General features: G+C 54.7%; 8 protein-coding genes across 8 annotated transcripts; 7 read left to right on the forward strand and 1 right to left on the reverse strand.

Moving 5' to 3' along the window:
- Positions 1-158: 158 nt before the first annotated feature.
- On the forward strand, positions 159-2,195 carry BKA78DRAFT_4645 (uncharacterized protein). Its single transcript, XM_066893230.1, has 2 exons — positions 159-849; positions 964-2,195. The coding sequence occupies exons 1-2, from the start codon at positions 285-287 to the stop codon at positions 2,094-2,096; spliced, it is 1,698 nt and encodes a 565-aa protein (XP_066748867.1). The 5' UTR covers positions 159-284; the 3' UTR covers positions 2,097-2,195.
- Positions 2,196-3,066: 871 nt separating this feature from the next.
- Positions 3,067-5,047, reverse strand: BKA78DRAFT_244720 (fungal-specific transcription factor domain-containing protein; the record flags this gene model as incomplete). Its single annotated transcript, XM_066884056.1, has 2 exons — positions 3,067-4,412; positions 4,459-5,047. The coding sequence occupies 2 exons, from the start codon at positions 5,045-5,047 to the stop codon at positions 3,067-3,069; spliced, it is 1,935 nt and encodes a 644-aa protein (XP_066748868.1).
- Positions 5,048-6,596: 1,549 nt separating this feature from the next.
- BKA78DRAFT_245267 (alpha-methylacyl-CoA racemase) lies at positions 6,597-8,361 on the forward strand (the record flags this gene model as incomplete). The annotated part of the gene is made up of 3 exons (XM_066884110.1): positions 6,597-6,936; positions 6,983-7,281; positions 7,333-8,361. 3 exons carry the CDS (start codon positions 6,597-6,599, stop codon positions 8,359-8,361), a joined length of 1,668 nt encoding a protein of 555 aa, XP_066748869.1.
- A 420-nt stretch (positions 8,362-8,781) lies between these two features.
- On the forward strand, positions 8,782-11,720 carry BKA78DRAFT_290925 (Sec39 domain-containing protein; the record flags this gene model as incomplete). Its single annotated transcript, XM_066885817.1, has 2 exons — positions 8,782-11,605; positions 11,668-11,720. The coding sequence occupies 2 exons, from the start codon at positions 8,782-8,784 to the stop codon at positions 11,718-11,720; spliced, it is 2,877 nt and encodes a 958-aa protein (XP_066748870.1).
- Positions 11,721-12,116: 396 nt separating this feature from the next.
- Positions 12,117-13,907, forward strand: BKA78DRAFT_4672 (uncharacterized protein). The gene is made up of 2 exons (XM_066893236.1): positions 12,117-12,398; positions 12,452-13,907. Exon 2 carries the CDS (start codon positions 12,565-12,567, stop codon positions 13,720-13,722), a length of 1,158 nt encoding a protein of 385 aa, XP_066748871.1. The 5' UTR covers positions 12,117-12,398; positions 12,452-12,564; the 3' UTR covers positions 13,723-13,907.
- Positions 13,908-15,012: 1,105 nt separating this feature from the next.
- Positions 15,013-15,504, forward strand: BKA78DRAFT_348335 (uncharacterized protein; the record flags this gene model as incomplete). Its single annotated transcript, XM_066890613.1, has 1 exon — positions 15,013-15,504. The coding sequence occupies one exon, from the start codon at positions 15,013-15,015 to the stop codon at positions 15,502-15,504; it is 492 nt and encodes a 163-aa protein (XP_066748872.1).
- Positions 15,505-16,544: 1,040 nt separating this feature from the next.
- Positions 16,545-17,528, forward strand: BKA78DRAFT_4683 (uncharacterized protein). Its single transcript, XM_066893240.1, has 2 exons — positions 16,545-16,579; positions 16,633-17,528. Exon 2 carries the CDS (start codon positions 16,791-16,793, stop codon positions 17,451-17,453), a length of 663 nt encoding a protein of 220 aa, XP_066748873.1. The 5' UTR covers positions 16,545-16,579; positions 16,633-16,790; the 3' UTR covers positions 17,454-17,528.
- A 1,104-nt stretch (positions 17,529-18,632) lies between these two features.
- Positions 18,633-19,250, forward strand: BKA78DRAFT_358452 (uncharacterized protein; the record flags this gene model as incomplete). Its single annotated transcript, XM_066892350.1, has 1 exon — positions 18,633-19,250. The coding sequence occupies one exon, from the start codon at positions 18,633-18,635 to the stop codon at positions 19,248-19,250; it is 618 nt and encodes a 205-aa protein (XP_066748874.1).
- Between the last annotated feature and the right edge of the window lie 58 nt (positions 19,251-19,308).

Raw genomic sequence — 19,308 nt, forward strand, 5'->3', positions numbered from 1 at the left:
TCCGCCAAGCTGCTCCGCTGGCAGTCTGTGACCGTCTCCGCCGCCCGCTGGGCTTCACCGTCCAGTCAACCATACCCGAAACTCAATCCCAGCCACCACACGGACGGTAAACAACCCACCCACGCCGCCTACATGCAACTCCGCCCTCCACGTCAACAATCCTGACCTCCTTCGCCCCCACCTTGCCCGATCCGGATCCGGCGCGACCAGACTAGAGGTATTCAATCCTTCAGTCTGGCTTGCTGCCCCCGTCTCTTTTCGACAATTCTCTATTACTCACCACCATGGACGGCAACCCGCCGCCGCCGCCCCCACCTCCTCACGGCAGCAACCCCAAATCCAACGGCCCTTCCTCTGGTCTGCCGCCCGGCAACTATGACATCTTCATCGTCCCTCCCCACAGTGCCGGCTCTGGCTTCGTCTACCTGCCGTCTCTTGCCTGCGAGCGCAACTCCTTCATTGCCGGCGTCCTCAGCACCCTTGGCGCCGTAATTATCTGGAACATTGTCGAGCCCAGCGTCAAGGCCTGGTTCAACTCGGTCATGTCTGGCGGCGGCGCAAGCCTGTTGGTCATTATCGCATTGGTAGGTGGAGGCTGCTGGATAATGGGCAAGACTTCGGCAGAAGGAGACGCAGGAAAGCCAGGCGCAGGCGGTGCGGGAGCAAACGGCTCTGCCGGATCTTGGGGAAAGTCGCGCGCAAACGGGTTCCCTGGCGGCTTTGGATCCTCGCCGGGAGGGTCCAGCACAGGGTCCACGCCAAGATCGTCATGGGGAAGCGCCGGCGCCGGCCAACAACAGCGCAAAGCGTCTGCCAGCTGGGAACAAGCAAAAGAAGAGACGCGCGAAAGTGAGGAAGCCCGCAAGAAGAAGGCTGAAAAGGCTGCCCAAGAAGAAGCAGCCGCAGCCGCAGCCGCAGCCGCCAAAAAGAGAGAAGAAGATGCTAAAAAGAAGGAACAAGCAGACCGCGCCGCAGCCGAGGCCGAAAAGCAGAAATGGGAGCAAATGCGCAAACGGGAGCGCGAGGCTCGCGAACGAGAGGCCAGAGAACGGCTGGCCAAGGAACGGCTGGAAAGGGACAAGATGGAAAAGCAAAAGCGGGACAAGGAGGACCGCGACAACCTCGAACGTGAGATGCGCGCGCGTGTTGAATCTGAATTTAAAGCAAAAGCAGAGGCAGAGGCAGCCGCAGCCAAAGCCGCCGCCGACGCCGCCGCCGCAGAGGCAAAGGCAAAGGCAGAGGCCGACGCGGCTGCCGCAAAGTCCAAAGCAGAAGCAGACGCAAAAGCGGCAAAGGAAAAGGCTGATAAACAGAGGACAGACCGCATCAAGGCAGCAAAGGAACGGGCGGACCGCGAGCGCAAGGAACGCGAGGCAAAAAAGGGACAACAAGAAGGTATGGGTAACAAAGCAGGCTCGACCATGAACAGCGCTCCCGCCAGTCCAACCACGCCCAAACGACCGTATCAACGCGCCTTTGCGAAGACCGAGACCGACTTTTCGGGCTTCCGCCCCTACGACGACCCGCCCACGCGCGGCCGCCCTACCGCACGCACCGCGACTTCGACATACTCGGAATCCGTCACCTCGTCCTCATACGCGCCGTCCGCAACCACCGCACGCACCTCGCCGCCGCGCTCCTCATACGGCAGACCGTACTCGACGACCGACTCGACCAAGATCATCATCAAGGGCGTCTACATGTTCACGAACCTGTTCCCCAAACCCAGCGCGCAGCTGCTCGCCAACACAAACAACGTCTCCGACGGCCTCATCCTCAAAATGACGACCGAAGGCCTCTTCATTGACGACGACAAGCGCAACATCGCCGAGCGCGACTGGGACGTCAAGGCGTGGACGCTCAAGCTCGTCGAGACGGCCGAGCTGCGCGACATGGGCCTGTACATGCTGCGCGCGAGCATCCGCGATGGCGAGGGCCGCCGCTACGTCTTCGTCATGAGCATGGAGGAGAGCTGGAAGGTCAATCTGGGCCTTGCCAAGTTGAAGAAGGGCAGTCAGGTGCGCGCGTTGGCCCAAACGCTGTGGGGTCAGGCCGACGCTATGAAGGTCTTGACGCTCTGCAGTGAGCAGAAGTAGGTCCAGCGAGCGCGCTGATGGATGGATGGCGCAGTCGGAGTTTCTGTTGATTGGGTGGTTGGTTGCTTTGTCGATTGACTGCAAAGTTGACGGAGAGGCGGAGGCGAGGGGAGGAGGTTCCCCTTTTTGAACGAATTCAAGCGAACGCAGCGAGCGAAGCACGGAGTCTGGCGTCGTCGAAGGACAGGGAGCGTGGAATGCACACATGTCTTGTCCTTCCCTTTTTCATTTCCTTGCCCTTCCTTCCACATTCCACGCACGCACACACAACACACACAAACACTATATACCCTTGGAGAACAGAAAAGCAGAAAGAAGGAGCAAGCAAGCGAGCAGCCCGTCATTCTGTCAGTCTGCTGGGTACAGGTACTCAGTCGGGCACAACGATTCGGGCTGGCTTGTTGCTGGTCAAGGGAGAAATTGGAGAGCTAGAGAAGATGAAGGGGTTCAGAGACAGAGACGGAGCAGCAGCATCAGCGACGGCGTTTTACCCTCCGGATCGAACTGATATCCAAAGTCGATTCGGAAGTCTGGGGGTTAATCCATTCCACCACCCACGGCTATCATGCGGTTGTAACGTATGTGACTTGGTTGATGTGACGGCGTGGTGGACGGCATCAGCATATCTATTTGTTCGCCTTACTACCACCACAGGACAAAAAAGCTCCCAGTCGTTGATTTGTACAACATCACCACCCACCCATCCACCCTTCCCTCCTCACCACTCTACTCGTCATACACGCCAAAAAGCGGCACCGCGCTCTCACTAACAAAATTAACCATATCCTCTGCGCCTGCCCCTGCTGCTCCCACCCCCCCTATTCCTCCCCCTGGCGTCCCCGTCCCCGTCCCCCTACTCCCCCACCATTCCCATTCCACGCCCACAGCGCATCAAAGTCGAAGTGCTCGTCGCCCTGGCTACCCGAGTCTTCAGGGGAGAGGAGCGAGGCGCCGCCGCCGAGCCCTAGGCCTACGGTGTCGAAGGCCGAGAGGTCGAGGAGGTCGGGGGAAGGGCGGAGGCGAGGGGGAGGGCTGATGGTGTGGCTGTGGCTGTGGAGGTGGGATTGGAGGTGGCGTTGGGTTCGCCGGAGGCGGTCGTAGTGGTTGTGGGGGCGTGGGTATGGGAGAATGTCGAGGGCAGGGGTTGAGTGGAGTCGGGTGGTGCTGGAGCGGTTGTCGTGTCTGTTGATGATGCTGTTGCGGCGGTCGCAGTTGTGGGGTTGGGGTTCGGCGTTTGCTTGTCCGTCGACGACGTAGTTGTAGCGGCGTGATACGGCGGCTCCGCAATCACTCCTCCCACAGCCGGCGTGCCTGCTTGCAAAGACGTCGACGCGGTGCTAAACGACCTGCCCTGGCCAAACGACGTCGACGGGGCAGTCGTCGCACCCGCAAGCTGCTGCGCACGCCTGTCGCGCTGCCTCACAATGACGTCGCGAAACGTCTTGATGATCTCCAGGTGGCGTGCCGTCTGCGCGTCAGCCTCGGCACAGTAGGACAGGATGTTGATGGTGTTGGCGACGCACTGGTCGGTAGCGCCGTTGGTGTAGAGGAAGGCGAACTCATTTGCGAGCAGGATGAGAGCGGCTGGGAGCAGGAAGTAGACGACTGCCGGATTACGCCGTGGCAGATAGCCCGCTTCGAACGCGTTTTGCACCAGGATGATGGTGTGCGTCGAGGCGATGACGCAGGCCTCGCTGAACTTCTCCATGCGCGTGTAGCGCTGGCGCGAGGGGAGGGGTTGTACTGCCATGGTGCCGTTGTTGCGCTGGACCTCTGAGTTCATGATGTAGAGGAAAAAGGGGCGCGTCAGGACGATGATGGAGTGGCAGTAAAACAAGTTGACGTGTAAAATGGCGATTCCTTGTGTTGGCGTCGCGGTGGCAGCTTGTCTCCAGTGCAGGTGGTTTGGGAGGGCTCGCGGCCATTGCTTGCATACGTCGGCGATTTCCTGCGCGAGCCGCGTGCTGATTCTGCGTTTTTGATACACTTCTTTCAGGATGCGGCCGATGACTGAGCAGCTCCGAACGGCTGCCTCGAGGGCGGTGCCGTTTGTTTTTCCTTGGCTGATGGATGTGCCGAGGGCAGAGTCGAAGCCAAAGGCGTCCGGGTCGTCTGGCTGCGAGGGCTTGAGCGTGTCGCCGCTGCAGTCGTCTTCGGAGATGGCGGTTGGTCTGCCCAGGCCGAGAGAGAGGAAGCGGTCCATGACAAAGAGTGATCGCCACAGGTTTCGTCGCGCGGTCTGCTCCTCCGAGTTGAAAATGACCATAGTCTCTTCGCGGTGGAGGCCCAGTGCATAGGCTGATCTTACAGCCATGCCTTGTTTTCGTCAGTAGCGGGACACGGATTCAGGGGCATCACTTACCCAGCAGGGCAAATGCAGTGTTCCGCTTGGACTTGACCAGCATGTAAAACGACATTAGAGCCAGGGCCTGGACGGACCAAAAGTCTGCGTCCTCAAAGCCATAGAGTGGGTCGTTCAAGCCTTTGGCATTCAGGTAAAAGACCTCGCCCAAATCAGCGTGCTCTTTGTGCAGTTTTTCGATAATGGCAAACTCTGTCGTCCCTCTCCGGGGTGTGGCCAGCATCAGACCAATGGCAAACACCATGTTCAAAAGACACAGCCATGACGGCTCTGTGGTCAGTGGATCTGAGTAGCAGCGTTCAAGGGATGACGTAAAGGTCTGTTGGTCAAAAATCTGCAAAACTCCATGTGTGTTGATGAAAAAGGAGTCGACTAGGATGTAGGCAGTCCTCTTGTCTGGGAGCAAATGCGTATGCCTGGAGTTCGGTGGCAGTGAGAAGGGCGTCTCAGTGATTTTATGTCGACGGGGGTCAACCGTAAAGGCCGACGGTCCGACGACGTTTTCTACCATCATTCGAAGTAGTTGGAGGAAAGATAGTGTCGCAGAGTCGCCAATGTATAGAAGCCGTCCTGTTGGATCCTGCAGCATTCTTGCTTGAGAATAAATCACGGCTTCTTCTTCATGGCTGTCCGTACTTGAAGCGCCCCGCATCCTAGGGAAATCGTCTATCCTTGCAGAGAAACTGTGCAGTGACTTCGCAGCGGCCTCTGATGCTACTGCATCAGGCTCGAGACGAGGGTCCAAGGAGCTCACAGTAGGATAGGGCGTCTGTATCTGGTTGGCTTGGGCTATTGAATCCCTTCGAATTTGGTCTGGTGACGGCTCAGATAACACCGTCCCAAGATTGGGCGAGGTTTGGACATCTTGCACAGCCCCAAGACTTCCAGATCCGTTGGTACGTCTTGATTTTGCTGGGCCTGGTTCTGTTTGCACTCGCTTGGCTGCTGGGACACCGGTTGGAGAGTCTTCGTCTCGATCGCTGTACGTGCAAGTGAATTTACGCTGGAGAAGACGAATGAGCAAAAAGCGTCCTCCAATGTGGCTCAGTCATACTCTTTCGCACGTATTACAGGGCAATAATCCGTTACACTGTAGGTAACGTTAGTTACGAGTACCTCTGGCAGTAAATTTCGGACCTATGACGAAGGGAAGAGAACAGCTGTTGGTCCATGGTATCCTTGCGGGGTTCTACAGGCACATCACAAGGAGCTGCAGGACGGAGGTTGTAGTCGTTCTGGGAACTGGCCAAGACATGGAGTTCCAGGACAGCGAACGAGCACCAGCAGGGTCTTGATCATGCAAATGTATCTCCCATTGTAGAAATTCTTTACAAAAAAGGAAAAGAGGCACGGGAAAAAGACTGGAAATGGAATGACAATGGCTGATAAGCGAATGGTCGACTTCCCTTTTGCTTCCGTCTCTTGCAGACCTCGCAGGCCTGCGCCGTTCGTTGGCGCTGCTCTGGGGGTACCTTTGGCCTGGTCATAGCGAGGTACGGGGAGAGACAGGCTGACGGTTGATCGCCTTCCGATCAAGCAGCGGCGGGTGACTGCAAAGTGAGGAGACGGCGGTTGTCTCGGGCCGGGGCTGGAGGACGCGGCAAGGAAGACGATAAGCTGAGAAGCCCAGTCAATTTGTGTCGAATGCAGTTGGCACCGCGTCTGCGGGTCCACGTCGACACGCTACGCCCAAAAACGCGCTGTCGCAAAACGAATGGAGGTTGTTGTCAGTGCAAGTTGTCGTGCAGCAGTGGATATCGCCTTGGCTCGTCCCGTCCGCCCGTCGTTCGGCGCGTCGGCTCCCGCACTCGCACGGGCCACAATCGCAGAGCTCCTCCACCAGCACGAAGAGCCCTCATCCGCCAACCCTGCCACGCGCTTTCGACAAGCACCGGCAATAACCATGGCTATCCTACGTTGTCGTGCTGCTGACCGGCTCGCATCCGAACTACCGAATCCCGTCCTAGTCTATAGCCACTCTCCCACCCGGCCGTCCTCTGCATCTCGACATCCTTTCCTCTGTACCTGACCGCAAGCGTCATCGAGACAACATGGTCCAAAACATGGAGACAGGCTTAGGTCCTAACGGCACCATCGCCACCTCACAAAAGAACGGAACTTCCCATGGAGAATACTCGATGCAGGCCGAAACTCGCCAGACGCTCCAAGATCTACTGCGTCGCGCCGACAGCCAGATTCCGGAAGAAGCCAAAGCGATAGTCGCAAACGCCAACTTTGTGACTGCCAACACTGGGAGTCCCTACTTTCCTTGCCCTTTCAAAGAGACGGAAGCAACATCTGCATTGAAGGCGGTAGAGGGCGCATTGGCTGCGGCCATTGCAAATCTCACACTGGGGCAGGCTGAAAGAAAAGTCACTGTCGATTTGGACAGGGCATCGGCATTTTTGTGCTCGGCATATCTTTCATCTGTAGGCGGTATGGGCAAGGCTCATCCGAAAGTAAGATCGTTGCTCAAAGGTGCGAAAATTTCCGAGTTGGGACTTTCAACAACTGACGTTTGTAGATACTGACCTTCTGGCTGCGCAATCCAATCTGTATCGTCGCTTGTCCGCTAATCTGTACGAGACCAAGACTCCCGGAGAGTACTTTCACATACATGGATCTCTCGAAGCGACAACGACTTTGAACATGATTGGCCTGGAGGGGCAAAGACCCGACATGACTGATTACCACGAGTGCCTCAAGCTCATTGGAAGCCATGTAAAGCAGTTCACAACCGAGGAATTGGAGACGATGAACGCCGCCAAGAAGCAGGCTGGCGTGACGGCTTTGAAGTGGTCTCAATTCCAGGAAACCAACCATGTACATTTCGCACAATCACGACTATGGACTTTATGACTGACAGGCACGTAGGGCAAAACGTTGCTGCAAGAACCACCGTGGCGCGTTGAGCAGACTGAGTCGACCACCCCTCCCGCACCATTCCCAGCACAATCGACTCCTGCTCCCAGGCCACAAATACTGGCGGGCATCAAGGTCCTCGAACTGTGCCGAATCATCGCCGGGCCAGCCATGGGAAGAGGCCTGGCCGAGTACGGGGCAGACGTTATCAAGGTGACCTCGCCAAACCTCAGCGACGTGCCCTTTTTTCAGGTCGATGGTAACTTGGGCAAGCACACGGCCGATCTAAATCTCAAGGACCCTAAAGATCGCAAGGCTTTTGAAGAGCTCCTGCAGTCTGCAGATGTGGTTCTGGACGGTTACCGACCTGGCTCCTTGGAACGCCTGGGATACGGACCCAAGCAGCTTGTCGAAATAGGCCAACGCCGTGGTCGTGGTTTTGTGTATGTTGCAGAGGACTGCTTTGGCCACATTGGCGAGTGGGCACACCGGCCTGGTTGGCAACAGATTGCGGACTGTGTTAGCGGCGTCGCATGGGCTCAAGGTCAGTTTATGGGACTCAATGAACCCGTGGTCCCTCCTTTCCCCATGAGTGACTACGGCACCGGTTGCATGGGCACGATTGCCGCATTGGTTGGCCTTTTCAAACGTGCCAAGTTTGGCGGTTCCTACCACGGCACAACATCTTTGGTCCAGTACGACATCTTCCTCCTGCAACAAGGTCTCTACGCCGATTCGCTGCTGGAGGAGCTCCGCCGCGTCCACGATCCCGAGTTCTTTGGACTGCGCCACTACGACTCGGTAGACGAGGTCGGCAAGCGGGCGCTGAAGACGATGCGCTTGACGCACCCTGAGCTTTTTGCTGAACAACACTTGTATGAGAGCTTCAGCAGGGGGTTCAACGCACCAGTCAAATTTGTTAGACCTGTTGTAGACGTGGAAGGCACATGGAATGGGTTCTTGCGAAGTTCAAGACCGAACGGATTCGATGCCCCCACCTGGGATGGCTGGGAAGTTGACGAGGACATGTTGAAGTTGTAGTACAGTAGAACTTGGTTCACGGAGATAGTTCCGCAATCGTATTAAATTGATAATGTCTAAGACAACATGAAATTCCCGAGCTCTCGTACAGTTTTACGAGTAGTGACTAGCTTCTTCCGTTAAGGAGATCAAAAAGATGCACACCGTGGTTGCTGGAGACGTTGTAGGCCGAGCGGAAACCTCCGAGCGGACCACCGCCTTCCTGTGGTTGAGCCGCATCCGTGCGAGGGATCTCGCCTTGGCAACCGGCCAGCTCCAAGACAACGTGGTCGTCGACCAAAGGTTCGACATCTTCACCCTAATGCTTTTCCCTCCTTCTTCTCACACTCCATCTCTCATCCATATGCGCAGTTATTAGACTGGATTTCGTTCCTCGAATGCGAATCGCTCATCCATCCTCTCTCTAGGCGCATACACACCATGGCCAGTTTGACAGAGCTATCCGCAGCTCATTGCGTACTCTTAGCGACCCATCTCGCTGCCGAATCAAACATAGACGCCCTCAGAACCCTATCTCTCGACCGCAGCGATGCCTTCAGCCCCGAACTCCTCCTTCGAATCCTCCTTACCTTTTTACCCGAAACCGCAGAACCATCTACCTACACTGGATACGTTCTCGAAGTCGCTACTCGGTTATACCTCGAACAACGCGGCAGGATTGCGATAGATAGTGCGCCAGTGGACAAGCTTTCCAACGCGCAAGCTACCAAGCGCATGCGCAAGCTCGAACTGCTGCCACTAGCACGCGAGTCGTGCAGCGATGACCAAGAACTCGACCCGTTGACTCTCTTCGTAATTCACCGCGCATACCGAATAGACGCTCAAGTCGGCCTGTTGGACTTGCTGCCAGCGCTTGTCGAGCCCTTCCTGGACCGGTCTGAATACCTCCGCAGGTGGTTCATATCTACAGTCCTGCCGTTGCTTCGGCTCGACTATGAGTACTATCCCCACAGTGGAGCTACTGCGTCGCTCGAAGATTTCAGCAAGCTCCAAGGATCACAAGGAGTCAACGTGCTTTTGACGAAAGCCCAAGCTACCTACGAGGCGAATCCTACTGACGTAGGAAACGTGTCGCGCGACTTGAAGAGCGTAGTAGGACCCTGGATGTTCGGATCAAACCAGAGAAAACGAAGAAAGCTTGATGGCGCAAGACGCAAGTCTATAAAGGGAGCCCTGGGCTCAGATTCAAGCACACACGGTACAGACCGAGCGCAAAAGGACTTAAATGACTGGGAACACGTCTTCTACTGGCTGGTGCATGCGGCTCCGCAGCATTTTGACGTCGTCAGCAGCACAATTGACCAGTGGTGCGGGCCTAAGGAGATTGACACTGGCGGTTATGACGCTCCGGATGATGAGTATCTCGACGACAGCTTACAAGAACGCTTGAGGGTGAGGTACGCGCAAGCTGCTTTCGCATCCGTGTATTCTGCAGAGAGCGAAAGCAGAGAAACCGTAGAAGATGCGCATGGCGTTCTCGTGCGACTGGCAGAGCTTCTCAAATTCGAGCCACCGCCCGACTTGGCTACAAGCGTCGAGATGCTACCAAGAATCGACAGCCACGCTAGCGTCCTTCATGAATCTTCTCCTTCGATAATCCAACCCGACACACTGATGAATGACGACCACCCTTTGACCAATCCCAAAGTCGAGACGTTCTCGCTGCTCCAGATCTTTGTTTACTCAGCGTATTTGCTGGCCGATGTGGGTATACCAATGCCTTTGAGCAAGGTAGCCAAGTTCCGGTTCCATGCGGATGAGGATGACCAACTTACTTTGCTTGCAAAAATCCTGCGAGGCCTTGTTAAGGGGCCCAACAATGACGAAGAGCGTTGGCGGTCTGTCCGCAACAAGCTGATTTGGCTCTGGAATTGGGGCATGGACGCAGCCGAGAAGTACGCCATGCACGGACCCGGTGTGCTTGGAAAGATTGGCCGATACACCTTTGAAAAGGAGATTCTGAGCGCGCTGCTATCTGCCGAGCAATTTTCTCTTATCATCGAGGTTTACCTGGCGGAGCGTCTGCGAGACCATTTGCAGGATGGAGACATTGAAGAGTGCGTTTTGGGAAAGGCCATGCAGCACTACGACAATGCCAGCAACGGAAACGTCACCCGGGGTGGGATGAAAAAGGCTCTGGACATCCTGACCGCATTCAAGCCCTTCTTCCCCGACTCTCCCGCTTTTATGGCTGCAGAATCTCTGCTCGCGGCCACGCACGATCTGTCCTTCTATGCGCTGACCCTGCAACATGGCGTTCCTTTCAAACCAGTCAACATCAGGATTAGCGAAGATCCGGTATCATTGATTGCCAAAGTACTTGACCAAAACCCGAGGAGCTATGCGCAACTGGACAATCTCATCAACATCGGTCAAAACCTTGTTTCTGCAAGGACTCTGGAGCGTCATGGACCCCTTTTGGACGAGTCCGTCACGGAAATGAATGAACAAAAGCTGCTTGCCTCTCGGCGTGTCATCGGCATGGCCGTTGAAGCTGCACTTGCCGAGGACGATTTCGAAACGGCCTACTCTTTTGTCGTCAACCGCCTAAACCCATCCGTCGATCAAGTGTCTCGTCAAGGCACTGGGAGTCGACCTACCAGCAGGCGGGCGGCAACATCGCCAGTCTATCGGAGAAAGCCCGAAGACGACATTGCCTGGCGGGTTGCTTTCCACGCTGGGCGACACCGCAGCCCAAATAGCTCACTCTCCTCGTCTCACGTCAGTGTAGCCGGATCACCAGCCCTCCGCCGCCTTGAGCAGCGCATGGAGCTGCTCAGCCAAGCGCTTTTGCTTGCTCCCCAACCATCCCTCCCCGAGGTTCTAACCGCCTGGCGTCGCTGCGAAGAAGAAATGACGGCGCTCTTGGCCCGAGAAACCGCGGAGGAGGAAGCCTTTAACGACCATGCGGACAATCGCGCTCCGGGAGCTTTCCCTAGCCAAGCGGCCGTGATCCAACCGCGTAGGGAGGTCGGCAGGGGCGTGTCAGAGGAGTCGCCCATGGGCTTGTTCGACGTTGCCAGAGGCGCGGCGTCTGCGTTTTCACGGACGGCATTCCCGCTGCGTGGACCCGGTGCAAATGCGGAGGGGAGCTCGAGGAACAGCCACGACCTGACAAGGACTTTGTCCGGCGCAGGCAGCGAGTCAGGCAGTATCGGTGGTGATGATGCGAGGGTCAGGAAGAGGGACATGGTTGCGAATGCCGTGACGGGCGGGTTGGCGAGTGGGCTGGGATGGGTGCTCGGTAAGTCTCTCAACATCATAGCATGTCTATCAAGGGGATTCCGGTGTACTGACTGCGTTCAGGTGCGACTCCTGTTCAGGAAAATCAGCGTGACCAGCGGCGGTCGGAGGGATAGGTAAACGGTGATGATGAGGTCACGAGATATGACAGACAAGGTAGATGGCTCGAGGAAAGAAACAGACAGACCTAGGCAGACAGCAAACACGGCCCTTGCAAGTCAAGTAGCATTTCTCCTTTTCGACACGTTTTTCTCTTGGGGTCATGTTATTTTTGCGGTTGTGTGGTGCCTGAGGCCCACATTGTTTCTGCACCCACCTCTTTCCTCCACGCGCTGGCGTCTCTTTTCCTCTCCACCCCAACCAACCACCACCGACTCTGCATCACGGGTTGACCGTCAATCCTTAAGTCCGCTCATTGCTGAAGCTGATGCGGTCGTTGGTCCATCCGAATCTCTTCTTTCCTTCAGGCTTCGCTCTGAAGCTCAGTCACCGTCTCGTCAACATCCGAACCCTTCCTCGCTCCCGTCTCTTCGGCGTCGGCCACGCCTCTTCAGCTCTCTTCTTCACGCTCTGACCTTGAGCCGGGACATCGGATTGTCGTCATCGCGACCGTCTTGTCACTGTCACCGTCTCGTCCTGTCCCGTCATCATCGCCGTAGCGTCGCCGTCGCTCTCATCCTCTTCCCTTCTCCCAACCACTTTGGTCATCGCTCAACTGCTCGACACATCTCGTGTCCTCTGAAACGGGTTCACGTCGCGCGCGCCGCGCCTTGCCTAGTCACCTGGCAAGCAGGGTAAGATGCTTCTGTGTTCTGTGTCGATGGCTTCGCTGACTTTGGGTCGTCAGCTCATCTGGAATTTTCTCCGAACTTCTGCTTCCAACACCATTCCAACGTTGAACGTCGTGTACTGCGCAAAACATACTCAAATCAAGCCCCAATCATCTCCTTCGTCCGAAAAATGGGACCTCAGGCACCTGAATTCGTTCAGGTCACCGATGATCTCCGCATGGCTTCGCCTTGGTTTGGCCTGCTCTTGATCACCATCACGATCTTGGGTGAAAATCGCGCTTCCATCAAGCTCGGCTTGACTCTCGTTGCCCAGGTTATGGCCATGTTCTTTCTAGACCACCACGCCGGCACATCTGGCCGTGGAGACGGCTTCCTGGCAATCCTCCCCAAGATCAATCCATTCGACGCGTCATTGATCTGGGTGTCCACGGTCTTCCTACCCTTTCTCTACTGGCCCTACATCTCGACTTTCTTTTCAGACATGTGTACTAGAGTTCACACTACCCTTCAACGAACCAGCTTCCACGCCTCACTCCTCACGAAGGCTTACCTTGCGTTTGGCATCATCAAGATCCATCTCCTCCCGGCTGTTCGTCTTGGACTCTCCTTGACCGTTGGCCTTGGTCTCATCATCTCTTCAGCTCGGGCGGATGCAATGTGGGCGGAGAAGAATTGGGAGGGGGATTTGATGTGGCTGGAGCACCCGCTCTTTCTCTGGAGCGGGGCCGTGTTACTGTTCGTGCTGTACCTGGTGGAGCACCCAGAGTCATTCTCGGCGGCTAAGCTCAAGAGCATGATGACCAGTCTTGCTCCTTCCCCTGGCAATCTACTTGTCATCAAGAGCTTTTGCATCAGCCTGCTTCCATACCTTTCTTGGAGCCTCGCCAAGTATTTGGGCCTGAAATCTTACAGTCCGATCATTTTTGCAAGGTCTGAGGTGGTTTGTCTCTTGATGCACCTCTACCTGGCATCGGCTCTTTTCGAGAAGTCGGGGATTGCGGCATTTGCTCTCATCCTTTTCAGTTCCATGGACAGCATTGTCTTCCTTTGCGAGTACGAGGTCTTCCTTCACAGCAACATGTACCCTCAGCCTGAGGATCAGCCTGACGGCCACCCGATTTGGCTTTTTATTAATGTGCTGTTTCTCGCATTCTCTCTGGCTTTCTGGATACTGCCGCAGGTTTCGGGCGAATTTCAGGACATCTGGGCTGAAGCGAAGGAAACGTCGAGGATGCTGGTGGATTGGTCCAAGGCGCGCTTGGCGATGTTGAGCGAGCCAGTGCAGCTGGAAGATTGTCAGGCTCGGGCTCAAGTCGCGGAAGACTGAGTCTGTCCGTACACTTCGGTCGAACGTTTGCGGGAAACGGCCTGGCTTGGAAGGTTTTCATGCGAAGTCAGGCACCACAGGGCAGAAAGGGTGGATTGGGGTATAGTTATTGACTTCGGCCTCAAAACGCCGACCATAAACATACCGGATTCAATTACTTGCAGGCCTTGCGATCCTAGAATCAGAAGGCGAGCGGTGGGAATTCTTGAGTTGGCACTCGCCCTTTCCTACGGGCCCTGTGGTCGCTTATCTCTTTCCTCTTCAACCCCCGTCTCGAAGCTGGTCTCAAGCCTCTCTTTACCCGCGTGTTTTTGTATTTTCCCAAGTCGACGACGCTCACAACTTGTCTGTCTTCCACGCGGCATCTCACTCAGTTATCTGGCAGGCAGAGTAAGGTGCGCTGTGCGTTTTTTGTTGATGGCGTTGCTGACTTGTTGGGGATTTGGGTACCATGGGACTTAGATCCGGGCTCTTTCCTGCTTGCCTCCAGGATTATATAAGGGCCTGGTCCTTCTTTTTTCGTTGTCGGCCGAAACATTGAGCAATCTTCCATCTGCCACTGGAATCATCGCTTCCCTTTCTGTTGGCTGAACCATCAGAGCCTCTACATTGTCAACCAAGGCCTCTTCGTAGCCACCGCATCTCTTTCTGCCTCGCGACGGCTTCCATCCATTTAGGCACTGTGAGCCAGGTATGCTTGGACGCTTGCAATCAATTCATGTACTGACTTCTCGTTCTCAGTGCATCGGGATTCTTCGTCAAACTTCTGATTCCATTGCAAAACGTCCTTCGCTGCGCATTGCACGCTGAATACACACCTTTCGCATCCCTTTCGTCTCCAAAATGGGATCTCCGGCAGCCGAATTCCAACAGATGACTAATAACCTCCAAATGGCCTTCGCGAACCTGGGCAAGGCGATGTCGCTTCTGGCAATTTACCCGACATCTTTGGTCGGTCTGCTATTGATTGCTATCACATTCTGGAGCCAAGGGCGCCCTTACACATGGAATCTTGGCCTTACCTTTATAATCCAGCATGCAATCATTGATTGCTTCGACCTCCAGACCAAGGTACCCGATACCAGAAAGGGATTCCCGACAGTCATCCCCAGGATCAGCCTGTGTGATGCAATCTTGGTCTGGTCGCTCTCAATTCTGGCTGTAGGTATCTGTACCTACGTCTCGACTTGTTGCTCGAACATCTGGGCCAGACTTTGCGACGACTTTAGACCACCGGGTCCCTTCTCATGGTTCTTTGCGCTGGTATTACTTGGATTTGCCAACTCCATCATGACAAAGCCTCTTCCAGCCGAATTCCAAGACCTCCAAAAATCTCCGGAGAACCAGCTCAACCTCTTGGCTAGGACATCAATTATCTCCATGTATTTTCTGGCTTGGGTCAATCTGGCGTGTATGCTCGAGGTAATATCCACCAAGTTGGCCCTTGCTGTCCAGGACGATGATTTCATTCCCAGGGAATTTATTATCGACACTCTCGAGATCCTCGCACCCCTTTCTCTGGTCCTCGCACACGTTATTAAGTTACAATCCTACAGACCGAGATGTTTCTACATACTCGAGTGGATCTATACATCGATACAATTCGGCTTGCTCCGAGAGGTCCCTGATGAGAAATTGGCCGTCTCCAGCTTTTTGGAGGCCATAATTTGCCTTTGGGACATCCGCGGAGCGCCGACTCTCAGACAAGTGATCTTGATTTTTGGGAATCTCCTGACTGTTGCGTTTTCTCTGGCCGATTACCTGTACGACCTTTTGTATTAGGCCCTTTACAATTTACGGCCTTGACGCCTTTTCGGCCAAATTTCGAGATGTCTGAGAGACGCTGATGGCCATGTTGAGGGTGGATTTTGCCATGTTGGCTGGGATATAGGGAAACAGTGATCCTTGTGCTGCGCATGGATTTTCATACAACAGGGTTGAAAATTCAGAGCAAGTGTTGTCGGTTGCGGGCTGGTTCGGGAATCAAATGATGGAGGCCATCTGTGACCACACTGTGGAAACGGATAACCAGCGGCGTGGTTCGTGGGTTCGGTGTTGTAGCCACTGGTGCATGTTTGGTAAAAGGCGTCGAATTTTCTACAGGTCTTGCGTTTTCTCAAAATCAGAAGATGAATGGCGGGAGCGCGTCGGCCGTCGAGTCGGATCTTCTGTCGCGCGTTCATTTTTTGGCACTCACCTTTTTCTTCCACGCCCCGTAGTCACCTCTTTCTTTTCCTCTCCACCTATCAATCACCACCTCGACGCCAGCCTGAAGCTTCTCTTTGCCGCGCCTTTGGTTTCGGCCGATTCGACGACGACGCTCGCATCCTCTTCCAGGCGTGCCGCTGCATCATCATCGTCGTCTTCGGCTCGGACAGCTGACAACAAGTCCTTTGGCATACCCTTCTACGAATCCCTCAAGGTCGCCGGTATCTCCTGCACAAGGCCGCGTTTGCCGGTTCCCGGCCGCCACATTATCGCGCGCCTGGCCGAATCTCCTTTCCCTTCTTGAGGGCACTGCCTGGAGCATCGCCACGACTTCATCACCATCGCCGTCATCGCTCACTTCGCCCTCCCTGTTTTTCGCCGTGACAGACCTTCAGCAAGCCGACATAGCTCGCATCTTTAGCGACACGACGGCGTCATACACAGCGCCTCTTCCGGTCATCTGGTAGGATTACATTGCTTCTGGGCTCTATTGAGAGTCACGTCGCTGACATTGCGGACAGACACTCAAGATACTGGGATCTCCTTTGCTTGTCCTACCGCAAATCCGAGAATTTGTCTCCGGAGTGCGCCACTTGCCTCTTTTTGTCGAGCAAGGAATCCGATCCAGCAGGCCTTTCATGATCAAAAAGTAAGAAACGTATGCTTGAATTCCGATCACGGTTACTAAATTTTGGCGCTCAGTTCTTCAGGACTTGAATCCGCTTTGTCATCCTGCGAGAAGGACTCTCTGTCGCTGTTTCGAAAAGAAACCGTCTCGATTCCAACAGAACACCCCGGACGAAGAAGCATTGCCTACACCACTTTTTGTCCTTCTCCACAGTCTGCTTCGAACCATCAACATGCGTCAAGCGATCTTGCCTGCGTTTCTGATTGTCCTGTCCGTCCTCAGGGTGGAACTCATGGGGCACGAAGATGATTCGATGTCTGAACTCGTCTCCCGAACAACACCATCTATTGAAGATGCTCAAGCATTCAACCTGATTTGTTCGCGCGCGACCTGGGCCATCTGGACGCTTTGGCAAATCTACGACCTTCTTGGCTTCATAAACGGCATCAATTGGCTCAGTTATGTTCCCAACCTGGACTCCAGAGGAACCCGCGTTGTGGATCTGGTCCACATCACGATGCAAACCATTCAATGGATAAGATTCCTGTACGTCGCCGTCACGTGCGACGTCTTCTATCTCACCAGAGTTGCGGCTATGACCTTCCCTCTTGGATTACTATCGGTGGTGATCGACGACCTCTGTAAAGGTCGTCGCACTTCTTGGCTAAAAATTTGGTTTCGCTTCGATCGCACACTCCTTGGACTGACACAAGTTTTTATCGCCTGGTTGCCGGTCATCATTCTGAATGGAATGATGCTTCAAAATGGGCTTGATGCTTACTTGGGAGAGACTTGGGCGGCCGAGCGGAGGGATCAGGCCATGTTTCTGAAAGAGTATCGTTGGCAGCGGTATTTGGAGCGCGAGGCGGAAATGGCAGCAAGATATCGTGGCTGATTCCTGGAGTCATACGGCTAGGATGTGGCGATGATGCTAGGAGGTGTTTTTCAAGACTCTGGGTCTTGTACGGATATGGAGGGGTTTTATCCCATAGTCGAATCTTGATTGTTGAACTCTCTACGTGGTCATGCCTGTTCAGTTGCAAAAGGGTGGAATCCGAAAAGGGGTCGCGTAGAAGGCTCCCTTTTTGTTGTTTTGGCGCCCACCTTGTTTTTCCACGCGCCGTTCCGCTCTCTCCTCCTCTCCATCAACTAATCGATCACCACGCCAATGCTACCACGGGCTTGAAAGCTCTTTGCTCAGGCATCTTCGGACTTGATCGAATCCACGCTCTCTTTTTCCCTTAACGCTCTGCTCCATCGACACGTCAACGGCTCCACCGTCTCCGCCACCGAAACTTTTCCCATCATCCCCTCCACCGTCCGGACAATCAAAAATTTCGCGTCCCTAGCGACGCGTCTACGCTACGCCACATCGCGCCTTGCCCGCTTGTCTTGCTGTGTAAATATTTCTCTTCGCTCTCCTGCTGATCACCACTAACTTTTGGAACTCAGACGCTTTGGCACTCAAACCCAGACCATTGTGCGCTTCATCGCTTGCACATCGACGCGTCTCGCGACTGTCTCCGTAGAATTCCCTCGGTCTTTTCTGTTAAGCGCGTCGGCCTGCCTGCAACCAAGATGTAAGGAATTTCTATCCGAGTGTTTGGTGTGCAACCATTGACTTTGAAACTGTAGACGTTCAAGATTGACCTCTATCTCATCGCCTTGACACTCGCCCCTAGGCCTACCGGCACTCGAGATTAGTTGCCTTGTTTCATCACACGCGGTGGCCGAAAGCGCACACCATTTGCAAAGCAAACGTAATGAAGATGCCCCATCAGCTTTGAAGACGGTTGTTGACTTTGAAACTCCAGATTTCCAGGCTCTTGGTCCTCTTGAACGCATCCCTCTATCTTCTCTTTCGCCAATAACCTGAGACTTGATATATCCACTCCACTCCTGTTCGTCGAGCCGTGACGGTCTGCGCGCCTTTCGGCAACCCGAGTAAGACACACTCTCGCTTCAAACCATCACATCTCTGCGACCTCGGAGCAAGCAAGTTTTGCATCCAACATCTTGGAATCCAAGCACTTGCGTGTATAAGTGTCTCATCGCCTCCAAACGAACCACCACCATGAATCGCCTCATGTACCTCGCTCTCTTGATTCTTGCCTCCGCTGTAAGAGTTGAAATCGTGGGTCTTGAGATCGAGTCACTGTTCGAGCTCTACTCGAAGATCATTGCAGCCTCCATCGGACAAGCGCACTTCCTCAACAAGATTTGCCTGTGGGGTTCTTTCGCCTTGGAAGGAGGCCTCACGATCAACAACATCATCCACGACATCGGTTTTCAAGTAACTTATACACGTTCGATTCTCATCACGATGGTCCAAGCACTTCAATCGATCAGAATCCTGTACGTGGCCACAGCATTGGACGTCTTCTATCTCACGTGGATCACGACTTTGGCGCTTCTTCTTGGTACAACTGCGGTGGTTTCCCTGTCACTCTGTTATTCTGATTCTCCACCGAGAGTTTGGTTCCGCGAAGACCGTTCGCTGGCTGGACTGGTCGAAGTACTCAGGACATTCCCGCTCATGCCCATGCTCTTGCAGGGCCTGCTCTTGCAGAACTTCTTGGACTATCGCTTGGGCCGCAACATGTTGAAGGGTCAGATGAGACGCGCGAATACTGTCAAAGAGTATCGCTGGCAGGAACTTTTGATGCGCGAGGCGGCAATTACTCGTGGTTGAGTGCTGATGACAAGGCTGGCATGTGGCGACGAGCAGACGAGATGTCGATGAATCTACT

Source organism: Phyllosticta capitalensis (assembly GCF_038381095.1).
Source record: "Phyllosticta capitalensis strain CBS 128856 chromosome Unknown BKA78scaffold_1, whole genome shotgun sequence".
NCBI classification, from domain to species: Eukaryota; Fungi; Ascomycota; class Dothideomycetes; order Botryosphaeriales; family Phyllostictaceae; genus Phyllosticta; species Phyllosticta capitalensis.

Excerpts from the sequence above, each read along its gene's own strand:
- BKA78DRAFT_4645 (XM_066893230.1), top strand. The coding sequence starts at position 285 with ATGGACGGCAACCCGCCGCCGCCGCCCCCACCTCCTCACGGCAGCAAC. Across the intron at positions 850-963 it reads AAAAGAAGAGACGCGCGAAA|ACCGCGCCGCAGCCGAGGCC; the intron begins GTGAGGAAGCCC and ends AGGAACAAGCAG.
- BKA78DRAFT_4672 (XM_066893236.1), top strand. The coding sequence starts at position 12,565 with ATGGGACCTCAGGCACCTGAATTCGTTCAGGTCACCGATGATCTCCGC.
- BKA78DRAFT_4683 (XM_066893240.1), top strand. The coding sequence starts at position 16,791 with ATGCGTCAAGCGATCTTGCCTGCGTTTCTGATTGTCCTGTCCGTCCTC.